This window comes from Bison bison, unplaced genomic scaffold (genome assembly GCF_000754665.1).
Source record: "Bison bison bison isolate TAMUID 2011002044 unplaced genomic scaffold, Bison_UMD1.0 scf7180017864482, whole genome shotgun sequence".
Lineage (NCBI taxonomy): Eukaryota > Metazoa > Chordata > Mammalia > Artiodactyla > Bovidae > Bison > Bison bison.
Window position 1 is genome coordinate 1,997,381 of NW_011495042.1, and position 23,658 is coordinate 2,021,038.

Here is a 23,658-nt window from a genome sequence, read left to right on the forward strand (position 1 = left end):
TTAGGATGGACTGGTTGGATTTCCTTGCAGTCCAAGGGACTCTCAAGAGAGTCTTCAACACCACAGTTCAAAAGCATCAATTCTTCGGCACTCAGGTTTCTTTATAGTCCAACTCTCACATCCATACATGACCACTGGAAAAACCATAGCCTTGACTAGATGGACCTTTGTTGACAAAGTAATGTCTCTAACGCTTATAAAATAAATACTACATTTTTTATAAAGATTACTTCTTAAACTACAGAACAGGTCTAAGAGATAAGTATTATTATCTCCACTTTTCAGATGGAGAAATCAAGGCTTGAAGATTAACTTGCTCCTGTTCACACGGCTAATAAGAGGCAAACTGAGATTTCAAACACTCTGGATAGGGCCCCAAAGCCCAGATTCTTTCCACTTTCCCCCAAAACCCTGAGAACAAATGTGCAGAGAGGTCTGAACGTCACAGTTTCGTGAAAGGGGTCTACTGTCCCTGTGGAACATGGTGACCACAATGGACATAGATTTTGGCGTCAATCTCTCCTTTCTTAACTCTTGTGGGGCTGCAATTAACAGGTAAACTCAAGGAAACACCCCCCGACAATGTTTGTCTACACCCCAGTAATGATAGAGGTCAACCCCTCTACACTAGCTATGCTCAAAACAAAACCTCATGGGGAAGGGGTGGGGGTGGGGGAAAAAGGCAGATTAAACTAACTATAGCTGGGATTACTGGAGAAGGAAATGGCAACCCACTCCAGTATTGGCCCAACCCACTCCCAATCCAGTACTCTTGCCTGGAAAACCCCATGGACGGAGGAGCCTGGTAGACTACAGTCCATGGGGTCACAAAGAGTCAGACACAACTGAGCGACATCACTTTTCTTTCATTACCAATATAGAGACTCTCAAAGATTTTAAAAAACATGAAACAAAAGGTTGTAATTAAAGAGAAGGCAGAGGCAATTCTTGGAGAAGGAAATGGCAACCCACTCCACTATTCTTGCCCGGAGAATTCAATGGACAGAGGAGCCTGGTGGGCCACAGTCCATGAGGTTGCACAGAGCTGGACATGACTAAGCGATTTAGCAGCAGGTATTACTTAATATGTATAAAAATATTTTTTTCTTAAAGCTGAGCAAATAACTATAGGAGAAGCTTTACTACGTTACCATGAAACTGAAATTCACACAGTACATTTGGCTTGCCAGGATTAGAACTACAAAGGCAAAAACAAAATAAGACTAGCTTCCAGATTCCTACTTCTGGCTCTAAAACAGGTCAAGACTGATATGCATAGAGTACAGTCCATCTATGAAGCCACACAGTAATTAACACCTTAACACACCTAAGTACCATAAAGATATTTAGACCCTTCAGTCCATTATCCTACCCTGAAGAACTTAAGAAACAATTTAACGGAAGTAAAAATATATTTATACCCAGTGATTCACTGAAGCACAGTCTTTGAGGGAAGGAAGAGAAAAGGAAATGAACCAGATGCCCAATGTGAAGAAGAGCGTTCAGCTAACTGTGCTATGACACAGTGGAACACGGCAAAGCCACTACATGCTGACATTACAGTCTTGGCAGGCTAACAACAGAAAGTAACAAAACATTTAGTGAAAAGAACTGAACATAAAACAGTAGCAAACTATCTTTAATTGTGTTAAACTTTGTAAATGTGTAGAATACATAAAAATATGAAAATACCTAGACTTGGGTCATTTTTAAGATTTTTAAAATACTTAAAAGTCACCAAGCCTAATCTTTCAGGAAAAAAACACAAACTAAAAATGAGAACAGACCAGTGGTATGAACCCAGTGAACTACAGGTCTGCTAGCTAATGCATAACATATGTGATTAATGTATGCACCTATCTCATCCCTCAATTTCCACAGAGAAATAGCAGAACTTACCTTAATTCATCTTGCATTTCTGCTACCTGATCCAATAAAATACTTAGCCGATCCCACCTCATATTTTTACATTCCTTATGGAAGTCAAAGGCAATGTACCTAACAAAACAAAAGATATTCAGAAAGTGACTACAAATTAATCATTTTTTCTTTAATAATACCTCATAAGCTGATCTTCCTCTCTAAATACATTTCACCTAGGAACATACATTTACTCTGGGTTTACCACTATACATACACACACACAGAGGCATGCACAGATGTGCTGACCTTCTCATGCTCATATCTACTGAAGGAAAACAACACACACTAGTATCTTTACATGTTTTTCTAGAGGCCCTAAGATAGGAGTCAGTAAGCCTAGCAAAAGGCACAGCAATGAGGCCTGTTAATATAAAGTAGCGTGTCCAACTGAGCTATCTGCTGTGTATTTATTCTCTGCCCCAGGCGCCAAGAATAGGGCCCCTTTCTGATTTTCCTATCAATTAAGATATTCCAAATGGTCAAACTCGATTCAGGCCAAGGAGGGCTGGACTGTGTTGCGTGCTTGAGGCTGTGAGAAGAACAGAAACAGGATGGTGCCTACTCCGGTTGTTACTTGTTCATCCTGCCAAAATATTCACTTTATCAACAGCCACACATCACACACGCAAGTGGTAGAGAGAACTTTCTGGTCTGCCAACCGGGAATGGGTTGTTTTCAGTCATCTGATATTTAAGAGGCATAAATCTCAAAGCTGGAACACACCTAACAGTGAAGGTGTCCTCTGAGGAATTGAAAATGCTGCCCCTTGAGAGGGAGGAGAAAATCATTAACCACCTCTCGAAAGTCAAGAGAGGAAGAAGAATGCAAAGAACCCGGGCACCAGGGTAGCTGACGATTCTCACACAAGCCACTTTCACCCAACTTCCTGTTCAAGCATCAAGTCAAGTCATGGAGGACGAGGACTAGAAGGACACTACACTGTCCTCAACAGAGCAAAATTCAGGTTAGGCGCCCACTCTCGTGTGACTTCCAGGCTCCAACGGCTGAAGGGACAACAAACACCAATATAGGGTGGGCTTCCAGCAGGTCAAGAGCGTGGTTCTCTCACCTCAGCGGTTATCTCAGGGCACAAGAGGGGCCTTAGGCATTAGCATAAAAACAGAGGTTAGCCAACTGTGGGGCCTTGTTGCTGAGTCGTGTCCGACTCTTTTGCAACCCCACGGACTGTAGCCTGCCAGGCTCCTCTGTCCATGGGGTTCTCCATACTAGAGTGGGTTACCATTTCCTTCTACAGAGGGACCTTACACATTAGCATAAAGACAGAAGTTAGCCAACTGTGAGCTAGACTTTGGGCAGACTGAGAGTGGGGGAAGCACTTTCAAAGGCAGCTCCATTAAAACTGGTGGCATCGTATTTATTTTTGGAGAGCTCTGATCATGGCCATAGACTCGTCTGAAGAATTTAAGTGGCTCATTAGCACCTAAATGCATTTGGATTCTTCAGCTTACATCTTTCTAAAATTATGTTTGTGTCTTCTCAGAATATGTCTTACATCATTGTATTTCGGTAACAATAGCTTTAGGGTTTCACTTCTTGGCAGAAGGAGCCTTCCGAGTGCACTGAATACCAAGGGCACAACTTTAGACTGACATATGCCTCAAGTTCTCAAAGTTAGTTTCTGCTGCAAACCCGCCTATGGAAACCCTCTGAAACACAGAAAGGGTCTTATCCAGGGGTGTAACCTAGCAACCAGGAGATAAACTTTTGCTAGAATATATGATACATGCTGGACTTTAAACCCAGAGATTCTGATTTTTCAGGTCTTAGATATATTCTGAGTAATTCCTCTGAAAATTTTAAGGCACATCTTGGACAGGAATCACTTCTCTGATTCATGCAAAGTATGTCTGGGCAGGTCCCATTGTGAGAAGGCAGAAATGTGCATGAAGCAAGGGTCTGAAGAATTTGCTAGAGGTTTTGAGTTGGATAAAACAAACTTAATTTCTTCCCCAAAGGTTCATTATGTCCTAATTTTGTTTATGTTTTAAAATTTTCTATAGCTTAAAAAAAACTGTCCCCAAATAACCCAGTACCATTTCTTTGAAAGCCTTCCCCACTGCCTGTGACCACTTCCTACCAGAGTACACCCCCATCTTCTAGCCCAGATTCTGGATGCAGGACGCTCCAAATGGGCTGACTCATCACCCTGCACATGCCACAGGGCAACTACTAATGTTTTAGGATCCCCCTCTTTTCTGACAGAGCTTCAGAGAATTTCTAACTGTTGTCTGGTGACTGACAGGAGAGACAAGCTGCCGCTCCAGACAAGGCCACCACACAAGAGTAAACGGCTCCAGCTTGTGTGGGGTCAGGACCAGGCAGAGGCGAGGAACTTAAAGACCCAATGGCTGTGGCAACACAAAGCCTCAAGGCGAGGATTTCAACCAAAATTCAAATTAAAACTCAACTGTTAAATTATTCTGTACAAATGAGCTCATTTATAAGTAGAGTCATGGATGTAGAAAACAAACTTACGGCTACCAGGGGATATGGGCTGGCAGGGGATAAATTGGTAGATTGGGACTGATATATACACACTACAATATATAAAGAGATAAAACTAGTAAGAACCTGCTGTGTAGCAAAGGGAACCAAGGAACTCTACTCAGGATTCTGTAATGGCCTATGTGGAAAAAGAATCTTAAAAAAAAGAAGAGTGGATATAGGTATGCGTGTAATTGACTCACCCTGCTATATACCTGAAACTAACACAACACTGTGAATCAACTGTACTCCCAGTAAAAATGAAAAAAGAAGTTATCCTGCAACATGAGTTATGTCAGAGAAAATTTCAAGCAAACAAAATCACGCTTTAAAAACCACAAACTGAAATGTGTCTAGAGAGAGATCTGTGTACTTGCATGTACATGAAGTGCACACGTAGCCTGAAAGGCCCAACAACAGAGTCTAGTGGGTACCTGATCATTCCGTTCCCCAAGGAAGACACCATTGTTGCAAACGCCTGTTCAAGCGGCTTCTCTGAGCCCTTCTGATTTACCTGTAAAAGTTAAAACCACCACAGCTTTAAGTTTAATTAAAAGGAGACAGTGACATCAGCAAAATGGCAGACTATGAAGCTTTAAGCTCTTGTACCTTCACAAAAACATCGGAGAAAAGAGATGCTGTCTAAACCAAATTTGTAGGAACTCTGGAAAACAATCAAAGGTTTCTAGCAACCAAGGAGAGGTCCAATCAAGATAAAGCCATCTTCAAAACTGGAGGACAGTTTTGTAGCCTTTTTCTTGCCCTTGCCTTACCCTTTCCCAGTGCAGTGACAATCTTAGCTTAAGCAGCAGCACCAGTTCTCAGTCCCCCTCCTCTAATTGGAGGGAGCAGAGGAGAACTTATTTGCAAACTATTGTGTATGTTTTGTTCTGATCTGAAGGAGTGACTCGGCGGTCTCTGTCCTGCATAAATGTGAACAGGCAGGGAAAGTGGTAAACACTGTTCATATAAGCTGCAAGAGGACTAAAAACCAACAGATGCCTAGGGCAAGATATTTCAGGTGGTGACATAAAAAAGACCATCTAAAGCCGCAGAAACAGCTGGGGTGTTAATGATGACTCTTTGGGAAATTAGGATATTAAAAAACAGCCACATTCATGGAGGGTTTTAGAAAGCCCTGTGCATACCCAAGCAAGATGCACACTCTGAAAAATCCTAAAAAGACCTTAAGGCTTCACCTCAAGCTAATCCCTAGGTTCCGAGCAAGCCTAACTAAACACGTGAAGGACTGCTCCACCACAGAACCAGTCAGCAGAAATTGGGAGATGGGTTTGTTCTCTTTTTTGGTTTTTCCTTTGTCTATTTCAGGTCCTGATACTCAAGGAAATTTCTATCACACTGTTAGCTGAACACAAGCAAGCTAAAAGAACAGAGACTTTAGTGAGCATACACAAGGAACAGTCTTTGCAAAAATAGTTTGGAAAAGTCTCAAAACAGATGGATTACTATAGCATTCAACAATCAAAACAAAACAGGAAACCCCTAGGAAAGAAGAATCTGACTTCCTGAGTTACTGTATTATGTACATCCAATAGCCTGTTTTCAACAACAAAAAAAATCATAAGGTATACAAAAAAAAAAAAAGACAAAGCTTAGTTAATGAAAAAGGATAAACTGATAGAAATCATCTCTATAGAAGCCCTATTTATAAAGAACTTTCAAAACAACTGTCCTAAATATGCTCAGAGCTAAATGAAAACACAAAGAAGTAAAGGAAATCAGGAAAACAGTATATGAAAAAAAAATGAGAAGATCAAAGAAATAAGAATTATTCTAAGGAACCACACAGTAAGTCTGGAGTTGAGAACTACAAAAGGGAAACTAAAAATTCACTAAAGGAGTTCAACAGCACATTTGGACAGGAAGAAAAAAGAATCAGCAAACTTGAAGATAGAACAAATGAAATAATCAAGTTGAAGGAGCAGAAAGAAAAAAGAATCAGAAAACTGAACAGAGTCTAGGGGACTTGGAACACCACCGAACACACAATATATTCACTATAGGAGTCCTAGAAAAAGGAGAGAAAGGGCCAGAGAGGTTATAAAGAGAAAATGGCAAAACAACTTCCCAAATTTGATGAAATATAGAGATCTTCAAATCCAAGAGGTATCCAATCTCCAGATATGACAAATCCAAAGAAATTCTCATCAGATATTATAATAGAACTACTTAAAGACAAAGAGAGATCTTAAAACCAGCAAGAGAGAAAGGACTCATCACGTACAAGTGATTCTGAGTAGAATTATATGCCAATTTCTCTTCAGAAACCTTAGAGGCCAGACGGCCACAAGATGGTCTATTGATGTACTGAAAGGAAAAAAAAAAGGACTGTCAACCAAGAATTCTATATCTGGCAAAACTGTAGTTCAAAAATGAGAAATTAAGATATTCTTAATTTTAAAAAAAGCTGAGGGAATTGGTAGCTCAGCTGGTAAAGAATCTGCCTGCAATGAAGGAAACCCTGGTTTGATTCCTGGGTCAGGAAGATCCCCTAGAGAAAGGATAGGCTACCCACTCCAGTGTTCTTGGGCTTCCTTGGTGGCTCAGACAGTAAAGAATCCACCTGCAATGCGGGAGACCTGGGTTCGATCCCTGGGTTGGGAAGATCCCCTGGAGGAGGGCATGGCAACCCACTTAGTAATCTTGCCGGGAGAACCCCCAAGAACACAGAAGCCTGGCAGGCTACAGTCCATGGTGTCACAAAGAGCTGGACGTGAGCACAGCAAACAAAGAGCAACAAAGCACAGCACAGATCTGCCCTACCAGAAACACTACGCAGAGTCCTCAGCTTAGAATGAAAAGACACTACAGAGTAACTCAGAGCCAGGTAAAGAACAGTCTGCTTAAGATAAGCAGGACACAAAGGAATGAACGCTATGCAGTATAATTTAGATGAGGCACTTAGAACAGGCAAATCTACAGAGACAGAAGCAGAATAGTTAACGGGAGTTGAGGTGAGAGGGATAATAGAAGGTTACTACTTAAGGGATACTGAGTTTTTGCATGGTATGATGAAAACTTCTGGAAATGAAGAGTGGTGATGGTTGCACAACACTATACAATAACTTAAGGCCACTGAACGGCACACTTGGAAATGGTTACAATGGTTAAATTTTGTCATGTTAAAAAAAAAAAGATGCTAAGGTTTTGTTCCCCAAGAAATGTAAGAAAGACACATACCAGATTGATTATGACTTGTTTTCCATAAATAATTATTTGTGAATCAAAATGCCTTTGGAAACCATCCATCTAGAAAGAGGGAAAAAAAATTATATACTTTACCACATTACAAAAATACTTCCAAGACAGTTAAAAGGATGTCCTTAAATGTCCTATCTCTATATTCAAGAGAATGACATTAAGCTGTCTTCTAGATATTCTTAATACCATGTAGTAAGTAGTAATTATAAGCCATTCTACCCTGAGCTACAATATTACTATTTCTGAGCTTAATCTCAAATAGAATACACTAAATATTTTAAACAGCATAAGGTTGCAAATCTCACTGAGATCTCTAAAATCAAAATTTACTGTGACGTTCAATTTGTTTTTCCACATTTTAATATGCCATCTATACAGTCTCTTGGTTTAGAGGTCCACTCTGTGCCAGAACCAAGGAGAAGGGTCTCAAAGACATTGAAGCCTGACTTATGAGGAATACATGCTCTATATGCAAATTATAATTCCAGTAAGCTTCTATTCATATCAATGAAAATAGCATGGAAGATACACACATGATTTGCTACTTTGTTGATCAGTGGCAATGGTTTGTACTTGAGGTTTGGTCTTTGAGACCAGTAAAGTGGTATTGATCCTCGAGTCTACAAAAAAAGAGAAGATATGTAAAGAGAAACATATACACACACACTTGTTTTTCTCAGCTTTCTGTCAGGGGTATGTAAGTATCAATGACTGAAAAATAGAAAAATAAACATATGACCTACTAACTATGAAACAAATTCATGCTTACCTGCTCCTAAATTCGTATTTGGTGGGGAAACATTTAGAAAGGACTTTTTCTGATTTTACATACATGTACTTGTGGACAGTTGGGCTTCTCCCAAATTCTAAAATAAATCAATTTATCTACAAGTAAAAATTACCAAGTTATGTCTGCTATATAATTTGGCATTATAATAAAATGAGAAAATAGCTGTATTCATTCTCAAAAGAGTACCTTTATGAACTTAAAAATATTTTTAGCCATTAACGCTCTCAACCACCAAGTGAGCCACTGCTCGGGTATTACGTCACAATGCCGTGCACGGCACGTCGGGTCGGGCACAAGCCAGCTGCTTGTCCTGTGCCCACTGCCCTGTAGAAGTCTGACGGGTTAAGCACACAGATGCCCCATTTCCACAACCCCTGCACCGCCTACCCTATCCTCTTCTGTAGGCATTTAATTCAAGGGCCGGAAACAGAGGAAGCTGAGTGCCAGCCAGCTTAATGGAATATCCTTATTCTGGGTGAACTCTATCCACATCATAGACTGCGATATTACTTTAAAAAAGGAGAGAAAAGGAGAAAACCTTCAACAATATAACGGGAAACCACAACCCAAGCTGAAAAGGCCAACTGTCTGGCTGCCTCACAGACGCGGTAACTTGCCTGTACAAATGAAGCCCTGCTCCCATTGTAATGCACAATTTGTTCTGTTTCTACAAAGTTAGCTGCATGGCCTTCGGAGTCAATTCCTGAATTGAGAAAAAAATTAACTATATTTATTACATAAGAAAAACACAAGAAACTCGCTAATTCACTCTTAACTTGAAGAGAATTAAGTCAGTTCAAATTAGTGGAAAAGTACTTTCAAAACTAAATTTCAAACAAATGCAGAGTACACCATCAGAAAGCTAACAACAGATGCTTGCTCATTTACATGGGCTTAAAGGCAGTATTAAGGACCTATTAATAAACAAATGCTGTTGACTGCTATTTACTATAGCAATTATTTATATATACACAATTCCTCCAAAACAGTGTTTCTCAAACTTTGTACATCTTTTAAGAAAAAACAAGTTCTCAAAAACCTCTGAGAGTGTATTATGACATAGATCCCAGTTTGAAAAATACCATTTTGGAAGTTAAACCATTAAACACAGTATTAAATGCAAATGTGGGCCATTTTGTTAATAGTTTTTGTTATAATGATGCAAGTAACCCAGGAGATGCTGGTAATTTTAACTATCAAAATGAAAGCACAAAAAACTGTATATAATACTATAATTTCTAGAACTCCATGCATACACCCAAAAAAAACTAATTTGAAAAGCACTGCTCTTATTTAGCCTTGATTTAGTTAGTTCTTTCAAATGTTTGAAGCATTACCTTACTATCTTGTTTATATTATCTATTTTAACTAAGGAAAGTTTGCTAAAAATAAGCAAAGGCAACTTTCAATTAGTGCCTGACTCAAATTATCAGGAAAAAAAAAAAAAAAGTAGATTTTTAACCATCTCAAATATTTAACATCCTTTCTATCTGACATATTTTTAAAACACATAACACTGAGGTGTAACATAAATATCACTGTTTTTGTTAACATATTTACCAGAAAGGGAAAAAAATTATGAGTCAAATCAGCAATAAAATGCCTTTTCAAAACCTTCTAAAACCACTTGTTGAAGCATGGGCTATACTCGGTTCTGCCCAGAATTTTCATTAGGGATAATATGTGGTTATTTTAAAAACTGAGACGGAGTAAGAGTGTGCAAGAGAGAAGAGCTAAGAGTTATGTGAGAGAGAGGATCTTTAAGAAGGGATTTTCAATATATATTTAGTTTAAAAAAACCCAAGGTGCAAGAAAATGTACACAGTATACAACCACTGCCTACAAAAGGAGAACACAGTTGCAGTAACACAAACATTATCTGGAAGATAAGAAACCAACAACAGATCAGCTGGTCAGGGGTAAGACGCTGCAGATACAGTCAGAAAGGAGAAATATTTTTAATTGCATATCTTTTTATATTTCTTGACTGCACTGCAAATTTAAAGCTTTTAATTAAAAAATATGACTCCATCCAAGACAATCCAGACATAAAGGCATTGCTAACTTTAATCCTGGTTCTATAACATTGGTCAGGTAACTCACTAAATGTCTTTCTTCCTCTGCTGTGCTAAAGATTAATGAAATGACTTTTACAACCTCCTAGCCCAAAACTTTCATGATTTACCATAGAGTAAATCCACAGTTTTATTCTGATATATTTTGGTTTAAAAAAATAGATTCAAGGAAACTTCTCTTCATAATGACAGTAACTTTTAATACAGATTTTAATACCCTGGTTTAAGCAAATTAGCATGTTGCTAGGACAAAGTCTAGAGAATAAATGCTCGAATGTAAATCTTAAAGGCTGAAGGCACAAAGTCAAATGTCTAGCTTTATACATGCGAAGAAACCAAGAGCAATAAAAGAAAAATACTTTCTGATATGGGTTTAGGTTACTGAAAACTACAGTGATTTCAGCTATGCTTTCAGACATTCAGCAAATAACATGACCGGTTCATCTTAAAGTATTAAGAAGCAGTCTACAGTGTCTCATGAACAATGCAATGACTGCCACTACAGTAGCTGGAGTAAAGCACAGAAGACCTACCTAATTATTATAATGAAGCAGGAGATAAACATTTAGTGAGGCTATCAAATGATAATGAAAACAAATAAAATACAAAAGGTTACATTCAAGTCACCATGAGCCAAACACTAATTAGAGACAGATATAACCCAGTACCAAATCGCGCTGACAAAATTCATCTCACCTCTCACATAATAGCGCACACCAGCTCTGAAACAACTCCTCCTCGAGATGAGAATCCAATCAAAGTATTTTCCATTAATAGAACATGAGTGCATGGTAATAACTCAACTACATTAAGAAAAATACAACATGTGGAGAAATCATATGTATTATTTTCAGATGAAATTTGAATCTCTCTACCCTAGTTAGAATGACTCTGTCTCTAAAAGGGAAAAAAAAAAGCAGAGAATATGCAGATCTTTGTTTCTTCATGAATATTCATTCACAAGCCTTTACTTCTGATTGTGAAGTTCTGTCAAGTCAATAAGCCTATGATGACATATAGTCAGTGTGTTTAAGTGGTTCATTAGAGTGTCTCTATTTACATAATATGATCTCCTTTCCCTGACAGTCTCAACCACTTTGTGGAAGTATACTAACCACATCACAAAAAAATCATCTTTGAGTCAAAAACATACACATTTAAAAATAGATTAACCTTCAAATAAGAAATGGAAAAAAGACTACGCTACTGAAATTTGTATTATATATATTATATACATAATTACAAATAACAGTTGGTAAGCAGATGAAGATTTACAGGTCAAATTGTAAATTAAAGACTATTCAGAAGCAGATAATTAAAAATTATCTCCTCCTTCCTCATGTGTTTGGCCATGATTATTTTATATATATATATATATATATAACATTTTTCTTAATATAGTTTGATTCATCCATTATAAAGCATTCAGTTCAGTTGCTCAGTTGTGCCCGACTCTTTGCGACCCCATGAATCGCAGCACGCCAGGCCTCCCTGTCCATCACCAACTCCTGGAGTTCACTCAGACTCATGTTCATCGAGTCAGTATTATAATAAAATATCTATAACCTACTTTCAACTTCCAAACAGTATCAAAACCCTGAATCTAACCATCTGCTCCTTGATCCCATGCAACTGTCTACTTGCCCACAAGGCTTGTGTAGACCAGTCTTCTGCCTTTTAAGTGTAATCGCTGATAGCTCATTTGGTAAAGAATCTGCCTGCAATGCAGGAGACCCTGGTTCAACTCCTAGGTCAGGATGCTCTGCTGGAGAAGGAACAGGCTACCAACTCCAGTGTTCTTGGGCCTCCCCTGTGGCTCAGCTGGTAAAGAATCCACCCACAATGTAGGAGACCTGGGTTCGATCCCTGGGTTGGGAAGATGCCCTAGAGAAGGGAAAGGCTACCCACTCCAGTATTCTGGCCTGGAGAATTCCATGGGCTGTGTATAGTCCATGGGGTCCCAGAGAGTCAGACACGACTGATTTTCACTTTTTCATATGCAACCATGACTTAAAAACACACAGCTTGTTTATAAGAATGGCACAACACTCTTAATATAACTCCAAGTCCTTGTTTATTCCCCCAGTAAGTACCTAACAGTCATCATTACTGCATGAAGCAGCAGTTCGGTCCTTTTTGGTGTCGTATGAAATCTGAAAGGACCGTATCACAAAAGCCCTAATTGTGCTGATGGAACTTGCAGTGTTCAGAGTCGGTTCTAACATTGGTGCTGTGGACATTCTTGAAAAACCTCCTGGTATAAACATGTTGGGTATACAGAGGGGAAGGCCTAGTAAATTCACAAGGAAATGCTAAATAATTTTCAAACCAGCAGTACCGAATGACACTAGCCATATGAATTTCTAATGATTCATCCTTCTCCATCACTTGGCATCATCAGCTTTAATGACTCACCTTGAGCTTCCAATTCACAATCCTTTAAAAGCACAGTGCTAAAGAAGACTTCAAAGCACTACTTATGCATTCATTTGCTCAAGTTACCTCTTTGGAGCAGGGCACAAAGATGAATCAGGAGCCTGCCCTGACAGAACTGAGTAAAGCATGGAATATGTCTGACTGTTTCATGAATCATATTCTTCTGATTACAAGATGAATATCCTTCCAGAAAGCATTGGAAGGAACAAGAGAAAAATGAAGTCATGCAGAAGCCCATCATCACGACACAGCTTAAGTCAATGTGTTTACTTCTAATCTTGTATCAATTAGTGACTCCCAGGGCCACACGCTCCCACGTGGGATGCCGATTTCACATGTTGTCCTCAGCTTCTGAGCTTCTGCTCACAGCTAACGGCACTGCTTCCATATCACCGTGAAAGTAGCCGCCACCACATGCTCCCACCACACCCACGCAACCGCCGGCCTCCACGCCCACAAAGCTGCTTCCTTTCTGCCACGGCGGCTGAGCTGCACAGTCCAGCGGACGAGCTGTCCTTGCCAGGCCTGTGACCTGTGCATGGGGCCCCAGCCCCTCACACACTCAAGGACACTGTGCCGGCAGGGGCTGTGCTCTCACCTTCTCCACAACCTGGCTTCCCGGGATGTGGCGAGAGCCCCCACTGGGGAGGGCAGTGAGGGAGCAGGAGCCTAACCTCCCTCTCTAACGGTCATTTTAAACGACCAGCAGCACATCAGTTGATCTGACCCCCTGCGTGGACACCTGGTATGCCTTTGCTTTGGGACACAGCTCTCACTTGGCTGGGTCTCCTCTTCCTCAGTGGCCTTTGCTGGGTGGTCTTCATTTCCCCAACTTTAAATCTTAGAGCCACTCTGTGTGACCGGTCCTTCCACTTACTCACTCCGACGCCCCGCTTCAAAGGCCCTCCGTTCTCTCTGGGGCTCTAGCATGGACTATCTAGGATCCCCTTCAGACAGTCTTCTCTCTTTTCCACACCTTTTCCTTCGCTATGTACCTTTCTCCCTTTGAGGCTCTCATCCCGTAGCTCTGAATGCCATCTGTACCCTGAGGACCCTCAAATATATGTCTCCAATGTGGACTTCCCGCCTAAACTCCATTTTCATTAATCCATGTTTTCTTGCCATCTCTACTCTGATATCCACAGATACTTCAGGCTTAACGTGTCCAAAGAAAGGCCTGAATGCTCTGGCCTCCCTCCCACCTCAGCTCTTCCCCGTCAGTGTATGGCTTCCTTCCACTTACTCTGGCCAAAAACCTTAAGATGCATACTAAACCCTCTGTCCTTCCCCATGTAATATAATTTGTCAAACTCCTTTTAGCCCTATCTTCAAAACTTATCTGGAGCCCGAGCACTGTTGATCACCATCACCTCCCATCTGGATTACAACTGCTCCTAACTCCGCCTTGCATCCCCCCTGCTCCCCTTGGGCTTATTCTCTGCACCAGTGTCCAAGTGGCCCTGTCCGACCATGCAGATTCTCTGCCCAGATCCTGAGCACTCCTCCTGACAGGCCGCGCTGCTGAGGGCTGCAGGATGCGGGCCCAGCTGCATCTCGGAACCCAGCTCCCGCCTGCCCTGTCCACTCTCTGCCCCAGCCATGCTCCCTCTGTTCTTGCTGGTCTCTTAAGTACACAGAATCCCTGATGACAGTTCTAGTCAAAAGTCAGCACTAAACAAAGAACAATGTAGGGCTTTCCTGGTGGCTCAGTGGTAAAGAACTCCCCTGCCAATGCAGGAGACACAGGTTTGATTCCTGGTCTGGGAAGATCCCACAGGCAGCAGAGTAACTAAGCCCGTGTGCCACGACTACTGAGCCTGTGCTCCAGAGTCCAGGAGCCGCAACTACTGAAGCTCTCTCACCCTACAGGCCGTGCTCTGCAGAAAGAGAAGCCACTGCAATGAGAAGCCCAAGCACCGCAGCCAGGAGCAGCCCCCACGTGCTACAACTAGAGAAAAGCCTGCACACAGCAAGGAAGACCTGCCACAGCCAAAAATAACTACATACATTTAAACACTTTTTAAAAGGCCAATGTTAAGCTTCAGATTTAAAGCTAAATGGATAATCTGTTTCTATAACCCCATTTACCATTATTTGCCCATTCACATCTCATTTTGGAATTAAAACACACACACACAAACAAGTGGCCCAGATCCTTGAAGCGCTACCTACACAGAACATTGCTATCAGTTTACCCTCAGGAGAGCTTGAGAGAGCTTCAGGGAAAAGGCAAAACAAAACCAGAAAAAACAAGGGCTTTTATCCTGACATTTTCTGCTTTCTATTCCCTCACAACTGTAGAAAATCTCTCCTGCATTGCTATTTTCTGCTTTGAAGTATAGTAAGCATGATAATTTAAGGAAATCACATTCACACCATGAACAGATAAACCACAGACTGCTATGTCGGCTCACAAGCTTCTCTGGGAGCACTCGAGAGAGACCCCTCGGTTTCTAGCAGAGCCCGATCTCGGGCGCTCAGCAGCACACTGGGCGGCCCTTTATCGGCCAGCTCAGTCTGCTTCCGTTTTTATTAATATGATGATGTCTCTGATAAAGACTTTTTTAAAATGAACTTACAATTAGATAACCATTACTCACTCTGTACTAGTACCGTACCTGCTCTGCAAGCATCATTCTTTGTAAAAACATCTATGTTTCATTTTTTCTGGGGCTATTTCAAATGACAAATATAATTTTCAACTGTAATTCTCCTCTCCAAGTTGCTGGTCACCCTAGTTCCTGAGTCTTTCTTAATTACTAAGAAAAATGTTCACAAGTCAGGCTAAAATTATTCTTGTTTATTGATAAAGTCTTAAAAAGCCAAAACACAGTGGACATATTTCTTCTTTTAACCCACTAGCCCCGGAATTCTGCGAGAGTGAGAACATGATTCAGTCTAAAGAGTTCATTCTATTAAAAAAAAAAAAAAAAGGTCATTTACAACCAGTATTCTCAGATTTTGTTAATAGGTTTGATTTTATCAAAAGCAGTACCTACTAATTCTAAAATACTCTCCTCATGTAACAGTTGAGACTGTCTTTAAATCTGCCTTATAATAATATTTAAATAAAGACTGCCAGAAAACTAAAGAGTAATATGTAAGGATACAGCCATGTAATACCGGAAGGGCAAACCGATGGACCTGAAATGAAGATAATGTTTAGGAATAAATATACTTTAATAATAATAAAAAGAAGCACTATATAAAAAATATTTAAAGATGGGGAAGTAATATACAAATACAACAAAGTAGCAAACTTATGGGCAACTTAATTTTAATGAAATTTTTCTAATGTCACATTGCCTTTTCAATTTAAAACATTTAAGTATTTGCTGGAATCCTTTGGGCTTGAACATTCATAGATATTGGAACACTAACAAGATTACACAAGGGTCAGAATGTTTATCTCTCTTTATCAGTCTTGGCCTACAACAACTGCACTCCTCCAGGGAGTTCAATCTACTTTTCCCAAAAAAGCAAAGCAAATGTCAAAAAATGAAGCCATCAGGCAAATCTATTTACCTAGATTCCATACATTACGCTTCTGAAGTAGGCCTCCTTATTTATACCTCATGTGCATAAACCAGGAACAGAGGAAGGGGCCATCTATGCACGTCTATCCTGGGTGACTGAAGGGAGTCAGGATCCCTTACAGACACAAATGCAGAGCTTTCCACTTGCCTGGGGAATTAGCTATGGCCCGATTTCTACATTATTCATTTTCCAATACGTATTCTCTCTCTCTTCCTTATAGAAACCAATGTTATTTTTACTCAGGTATGTTTTTCCTGTATTTAAGGCTTCCATAGAAGAGCAAAGTAAAATAACTAGGCTTCTTCAACCTAGAATGAGGTAGATCTAATCGAAGTCCACAAGTTTATAAACAGAGTTAAATCAGATTTCTTTACCAAAATCCTTAGTGATTAACTAGCCATTATGTAACATGTATTCAATTACAACTTGGATGGTGACGAATAAGCTGGTTTTATTTACTGTACATTACCTCTGGCTGAGCAGAAAGTTCTCGGAGAAGATGACCATTCCATACAAACCGCTGATCTGCCTGAGAGAGAAGTTTTAAAATTAATGTGGGCTCAGTCATGTCCAATTCTTTGCAACCTCATGAACTGCAGTATCCCTCTGTCCTCCTGCAGACTCCTCTGGCCTCCACTGTCTCCTGGAATTTGCTCCAATTCATGTCCACCGAGTCAGTGATGCTATCTAACCATCTCATCCTTTGTTGCCTCCTTCTCCGTACACCTAAGCCTACATATAATTTTACCAGAGTAGACTATTATAGTCTTTAGTAAGTTAGTCAACTAAAATATTGATTTAGGGTGAACTATATAAAATTATCACTTTTATGGATCAAAAATGGTCAATTAGTGGCAATTTCATATAGTCTAAGCCAACAGATAACTGACTGCAACTTTATAAATGCTACCTGCCCCCTAAACCTATCTATTTTTGTTAACAACAACAAAAAAACCCAAGGCAGCAATTATCTAGGTTCCTGAACAGCAGAAATTTCATGTTAAATCATCTGAGGTCTAGTTTTAAAGATATGCTTAATTAAAAAAAAAAAAAAAGCGGGGGAGGGGGAATCACAAAAAATCCCACATTAAACAAAAGCATATTTTCCAAGTTAACAAGCTGTTACTTTTCTTGTTGTAAAAGCTATAAATGACACCACTACAAAAAGAAGTTCATCTCTTAGGACATTAAGTTTACAAGCACAATGGTGTTGCTAATGTTCTGTTATACCACAGACCACTGAGAGCTAGGAAATGACCAATGTGTTCAAGCTAGATTTCTGAAAATGCACAAATGCAGTTCTCGATCGTGTCTGTGAAACATACAGATCCTGGGATCTTGAATCTGAAGTGTGATGTCTACTTGAAACATGGTATGTTTTCAAAGCTCCATACGTGATCCTGATACAGCCAGGACTGAGAAAAATCAATATATATTTTATGGATAAAATAGAGGCATGCTCCCAAAAATTAAAATTTAAAAAAAAATAGAAGATTAAGTTTACCCTTTCCAAGAGACTCATTTCCTGGAATTCTGGACTAGTGTTGGAGAGCCGCTGCAAAGTATGGGTCAAATCATATGTTGTTGAAAAGTAAAACCCATCCATACTCAAGACATGGTTCATCATTGCTAGGAAAGTTTTATTATCTTGTAACTGCAAACAAAGCAGAGAACACAGTCAGTCTATCTTATCCCTGAAAAGGAATCAGCATGATCAGAGAGTCAAAGTAAAAATCTTTAAGTCAAGCCCTGTTAAATGCCATCAGCACAAAGACTGGACAAGGGGGATGCTCGCTTCCCTCGGGCCTGGGACAGTTCCTGTCACACGGGCAATGCTCAAGAGCACAGGGCATTACAGAAGCTGGTGGGCAGACCTCCTTCCCATTAGCATCCTTCACAGTTTTTGCTCTAAAGGGCAGAAGAGGTAGCTTAATCCAGCACCACCACCTTAAGTTACGACCCCCTGAGCCTCACGTACTTTATACAGCGTCTCTGTTGTGTTCCCAGAAGCTCCTTGCTAGCTTACCCTAATTATCCTCATTTGACAGAACCCAGTAACACAGAGAGTCAGTGACAAGAGAATAACACCGTCCTCACTCCTAAGAAACTGCACTGGTTTGGGCTAGTTGGGAAGTCAAATGGAATTCTTTTAAAAAAAAGCAAAAATGGAAAAGTCCAGGAGAGACTGCAGTGGTCAAACGGGTAATGAGGAGGACCCTGAGCTCACCTCCTCCCACAGGCACCGAAATTACCACAATCCACACAGCAACTGTCTATGAAAGCAAGCTGAAGCCTGGTGGGACAGATCTTTCACAGCTAAAGATATCCAGAAGGAACCATGAGATGGGTGAGAGAGGTGAAGACCTGGTATAGTCAAGACCCACACCCTCAAGGAGGTGATTCACCAATGGGAGGATTATCACAACTGCCAAGGTTGTGACAATCCTTGCCCCTTTTCCCAGTGGGCGAGGGGTCTGAGCCCTACGTCAGCTCTTGAGGTCAACGATCTTGTACCAGCAAGACAAGCTCCCAGAAATGTCTGGATTTGAAGGCAGGCAGGGCTTGTGTACAGGAGAGCAGGAGCACTGCAGGAAACAGAGGCTCTCCTCCTAAAGGCCTGCGGAGGATCTCACGTGCTCCAAGGCCTAGCATGGGGGCCTGAAAGGAGCCAGGGCCAGACCCACTTAGTGATCTTGGCAAGCCTCCTGGAGAGGCAGAAAGCAGCTGGGACTGCCACTGCGGGTGGAGACGCTGGCAGCAAGCACCTTAGGGAGCTTGTTCCACCAGAAGGACAGAGGTGCTAGCAAGCGCCATTCTGGACCCTCCTTAGCACCTGTTAGTGGGGGGGCTTCTGCGCCCACCAGCTGGCTGGCAACAGAGAAGAACAATGAAACCAAGACCTGATCCTTTGAAAAGGTAAACAAAATTGATAAATCAAGGGAAAAACAGAGAGGACCTAACTAAAGTCAGAAACAAAAGAGGACAAATTACAACAGACACCAAAGAAACACAAAGCACAGAAGAGCTTATTACAAACAGCTGTACGCCAGCACAACAGACAACCGAGGAGACAGATTAACTTCTAGAAACGACCTCCCAAGACTGATCAGGGAGAAATAGAAAATATGAACAGATTTATTACCAGCAACGAAACTGAATCAGTAATTAAAAAACTACCGAAGTCCAGGATCAGACAACTTCACCAGTGAATTAAACCAAAGAGTTAACACCTCTCTGAAACTATTTCAAAAAACTGAAGAGGAAGGAATGCGTTCAAACTCATCCCAAAAGGCCCGTATCACCCTGATACTCACATCAGATACAGTTATCACACAAACTCACAATCATAGGCCAGTATCACTGATAAACACAACGCAAAATCCTCAACAAAATACTAGCAAACCAAATTCAACAGTACATTAAAAAGATCACATGCCATGATCAAATGGTACTGAGCCCAGGGATGGGAGGACAGTTCAGTACCCACCAATCAAATAATATACTACATTAACTGAAGAATAAAAATCATATGATCATCAACAGATGCAGAAAAAGCATTTTACAAAATCTATTATCCATTTGTGATAAAACTTCTCAACAAAGCATGTGTGCTGTGCTTGGTCGCTCAGTCATGTCCGACTCTCTGCAACCCCAGGGACTGTAGCTGACCGGGCTCCTCTGTCCGTGGGAGTCTCCAGGCAAGAATGCTGGATGGGTAGCCTACCCCTTCTCCAGAGGATCTTCTCAACCCAGGAATCAAATCAGGGTCTCTCGGATTGCAGAGAGATTCTCTACCAGCTGAGCTATCAGGGAAGCCCATAAAGGGAGTGTACCTTATTAATAAAGACCATATATGATAAACCTATAGCCAGTATCAAGTTCAACAGGGAAAATCTAAAAGCATTTCTTCTAAGATAAAGAACAAGACAAGGATGCCTATTCTTACCACTTTTACTCAACATATCAGATGTCCTAGCCAACTTGGTTGGAGAAGGCAATGGCAACCCACTCCAGTACTCTTGCCTGGAAAATCCCATGGACAGAGGTGCCTGGTAGGCTACAGTCCATGGGGTCGCTAAGAGTCAGACACAACTGAGCGGCTTCACTTTCGCTTTTCACTTTCATGCACTGGAGAAGGAAATGGCAACCCACTCTAGTGTTCTTGCCAGGAGAATCCCAGGGATGGGGGAGCCTGGTGGGTTGCCATCTCTGGGATCACACAGAGTCAGACACGACTGAAGTGACTTAGCAGCAGCAGCAGCCAACTTGGTGGACATGAGTTTGAGTAAGCTCTAGAAGTTGGTGATGGACAGGGTAGACTTGGCATGCTGCAGTCCATGGGGCTGCAAAGAGCTGAACATGACTGAGACACCGAAGTGAACTGAGCTATAGCAACTAGACAAAAGAAATCCAAGGAATTTAAACTGAAAAGGAAGAAGTAAAATTGTTACTGCTTGCAAATGACATGAAACTACACATAGAAAACCCTAAAGGAAAGAGGCCACCAAAATAACTAGTAAAACGTCAGGATATAAAATTAATATATTAAAGTCCATTGCATTTCAATACAGTAACAATGAACTGGGAACAGAAATTAAGGAGAAAATCCCATGTACATCTGCAAGAAAAGCATAAAATACCCAGGAAAAAAATCTAACCAAGATGGGAAGAAAATCTGTCACTGGAAAACTATAAGACAACGATGAAAGAAATTAAAAACGACACAGACTCCCAGAGAACAAACTGATGGTTACCAATGAGGAGTGTAGGTAAGAAGGATGAGTGAAGTAGGTAAGGGAGACTAAGAGATACAAACTTCCAGTTATAAAATAAGCAAGTCACGGGGATAAAATGTACAGTATAGAGAGAACGTCGATGATGCTTTGTATGGTGACAGATGGTAAGGAGATTTATTGTGGTGATCATTTTATAATGCATAAAAATACTCAACTACCATGTTGTATACTCGAAACTAATATTGTAAATCAACTATACTTCAATAGGAAAGAAAGGAAGATTCAGTAAAAGTAATATTTCTACTTATTTTCTGATAATCATTTTAGCTGGCTTTCACAATGAATACTGAGACATTTGTTTTTATCCTTGTTTTAAAAAGTAATTTTTAATGTCTGGTAATAATGTTTAACAAATGATTAACATTGAATCTACATATTACAAATCTACATACTACAAAATTTTTATTTTGGCCTCAACATTGTTTTGAAAAACGGAAGATACAAATAAGCAATTAGTTATACAGTCTGACAACAAATTAGAGCAATCAAGAAATTGTTCACTATTACTGGGCTATTAAATATAAACATTTTCATTGCCTTAAAATTATGTCTCATAGAGGATGAATATATTAATACACTGATTGATATAAGTAGTAGAAAAAATAAATTTTAAGTTTAAAGTATAAAAGCCATATTCTATAGTTTTGTCGTTGTTTTAAGTCGCTGTTGTGTTCGACTCTTTTGCAACCCTATGGTCTATAGCCTGCGAGGCTCCTCTGTCCATGGAATTTCCCAGACAAGAATACTGGAGTGGGCTGCCATTTCCTTCTCCAGGGCATCTTCCTGACCAAGGGATCAAACCCATGTCTCTCGTGTTGGCAGGCGGATTCTTTACCAGTGAGCCAACAGGGAAGGCCATTCTACAGCTTTACTTAAGTCAATAAGACAATAGCGTTAGGACTAATTTTTTTAAATGTCTATTACAGGTAAGATACATGTTTCAGAATAGTTAGCTTTTTTTCAAAAACAAACTTTTTATAATTCTGGGAATAAAAATACAATATAAAAAATTTTTAAAGCTACTATACTATAGTACATACTAATATAGTACGTATATACTAATGTACATACTATAATGTACATTTAGAAAACAAATACTCAATAGATATAAATCTCTAAACATAATGTTGATTTAAGGTAATTTTAAAAAAATAGAAGAGTTAATGCCATTCAACTAAGTTTTTAAAAATACTTCAAGCAAAAATAGCTTTGTTTGAATAAGAATACTGGCAGTCTTTGCTTTGCACAATAGGGCTGGACCATGCAAATGACCAGGCTATCCTTCTCAATAATCTTAACCTATGTTAATAATCAATAGGAAAAATTACAACTGTTGCATGACAGATTTTTAAAAACTCAAAACATTAAAGTACACTCCTACTGTAAGTTATAAACGGAAAAATGAAAACATAGTAAAACTAGTATTATTTAGTATACTATAATTTAAAACATCAAGAATTTAAAATGTTTTATTTCTTGTCAAAACTGCATCAAGAGTAGCCTGAACAGTGCTTGTGCTGCTCCCATCATGTACCTTAGGAGCCATCTTTCTGTACCCTGGTGGACTATCACACAGCTAAGCCGGAACCAGTTTCTAACGCTTAAATATGAACTGAAATCTATGTGTTGAGCACATGGGCATTTTCAGTTTGTCCTTTTCTCTTTTATGAAATTTCATATTTTAAGAATTGAGTCAGTTAAAAAAAAAAAAAAGAGCAACAACCCAAGAGCAATAAAATATATGAAGGGATATATACACCTCTCCCTGGTCAGGGAACTGGACCCCACATGCCGCAACTAAGAATACGCAAACTGCAACGAGAGATCCCTCATACTGCAACTAAGACAGCCAGATAAATGTATTTTTTTAAACTGCACCAAACGTTCTGTGTTCCACCTCCGTTCCCCACCCATGCCATGGGACTTCTTTGGGTTTTGCAATTACTGTTTCCAGTCCTTACCTGAATATCAGTTAAGTGCAACATCGTCTTCTTATAAGAAAGGACATCAAAATCTGTTGCTTTCCAGATTACATGATTGAAAAATTCACCTATTTTTTTCTTTTTGGTAATGACAATTAGATAATTACCTGCAAAAAGCAAAGCCAAACTTAGGTAAACAGAAACAAGGCAACTAGAAAGCCAGAAGCAGCAGTCCTTTCAACTCCAGAGGCAGGAGTTGTGCTAAATAAAGGACGAGCGCATTTTTAAGGCAATCTTATAATTTATGAATAGAGAGACGAGCATATTATTTAAAAATATTTTTTTGAACGGTCAAATTTTGTACAGGGCCAGATCTCCTCTTAGCCACTTGATTGTTTTTATGTGAAGCACATCTTACTATCGTCTTATTTTGGTTGCTTTTGTTCACAAGA

The 23,658-nt window shown here is 40.0% G+C and overlaps 1 protein-coding gene across 1 annotated transcript in view; it reads right to left on the bottom strand.

The window, feature by feature from the left end:
* SACM1L (SAC1 suppressor of actin mutations 1-like (yeast)) overlaps positions 1-23,658 on the bottom strand; it is a 73,520-nt gene that overhangs the window by 11,267 nt on the left and 38,595 nt on the right. The window contains exons 6-15 of the mRNA XM_010862510.1: positions 23,246-23,373; positions 17,993-18,142; positions 16,958-17,017; positions 16,062-16,095; positions 11,212-11,313; positions 9,058-9,143; positions 8,184-8,270; positions 7,630-7,698; positions 4,863-4,942; positions 1,900-1,998 (exon numbers count right to left, since the gene is read on the bottom strand). Of these exons, the coding sequence (XP_010860812.1) occupies positions 1,900-1,998; positions 4,863-4,942; positions 7,630-7,698; positions 8,184-8,270; positions 9,058-9,143; positions 11,212-11,313; positions 16,062-16,095; positions 16,958-17,017; positions 17,993-18,142; positions 23,246-23,373 (895 nt within the window). The remainder of the gene's footprint in view (positions 1-1,899; positions 1,999-4,862; positions 4,943-7,629; positions 7,699-8,183; positions 8,271-9,057; positions 9,144-11,211; positions 11,314-16,061; positions 16,096-16,957; positions 17,018-17,992; positions 18,143-23,245; positions 23,374-23,658) is intronic.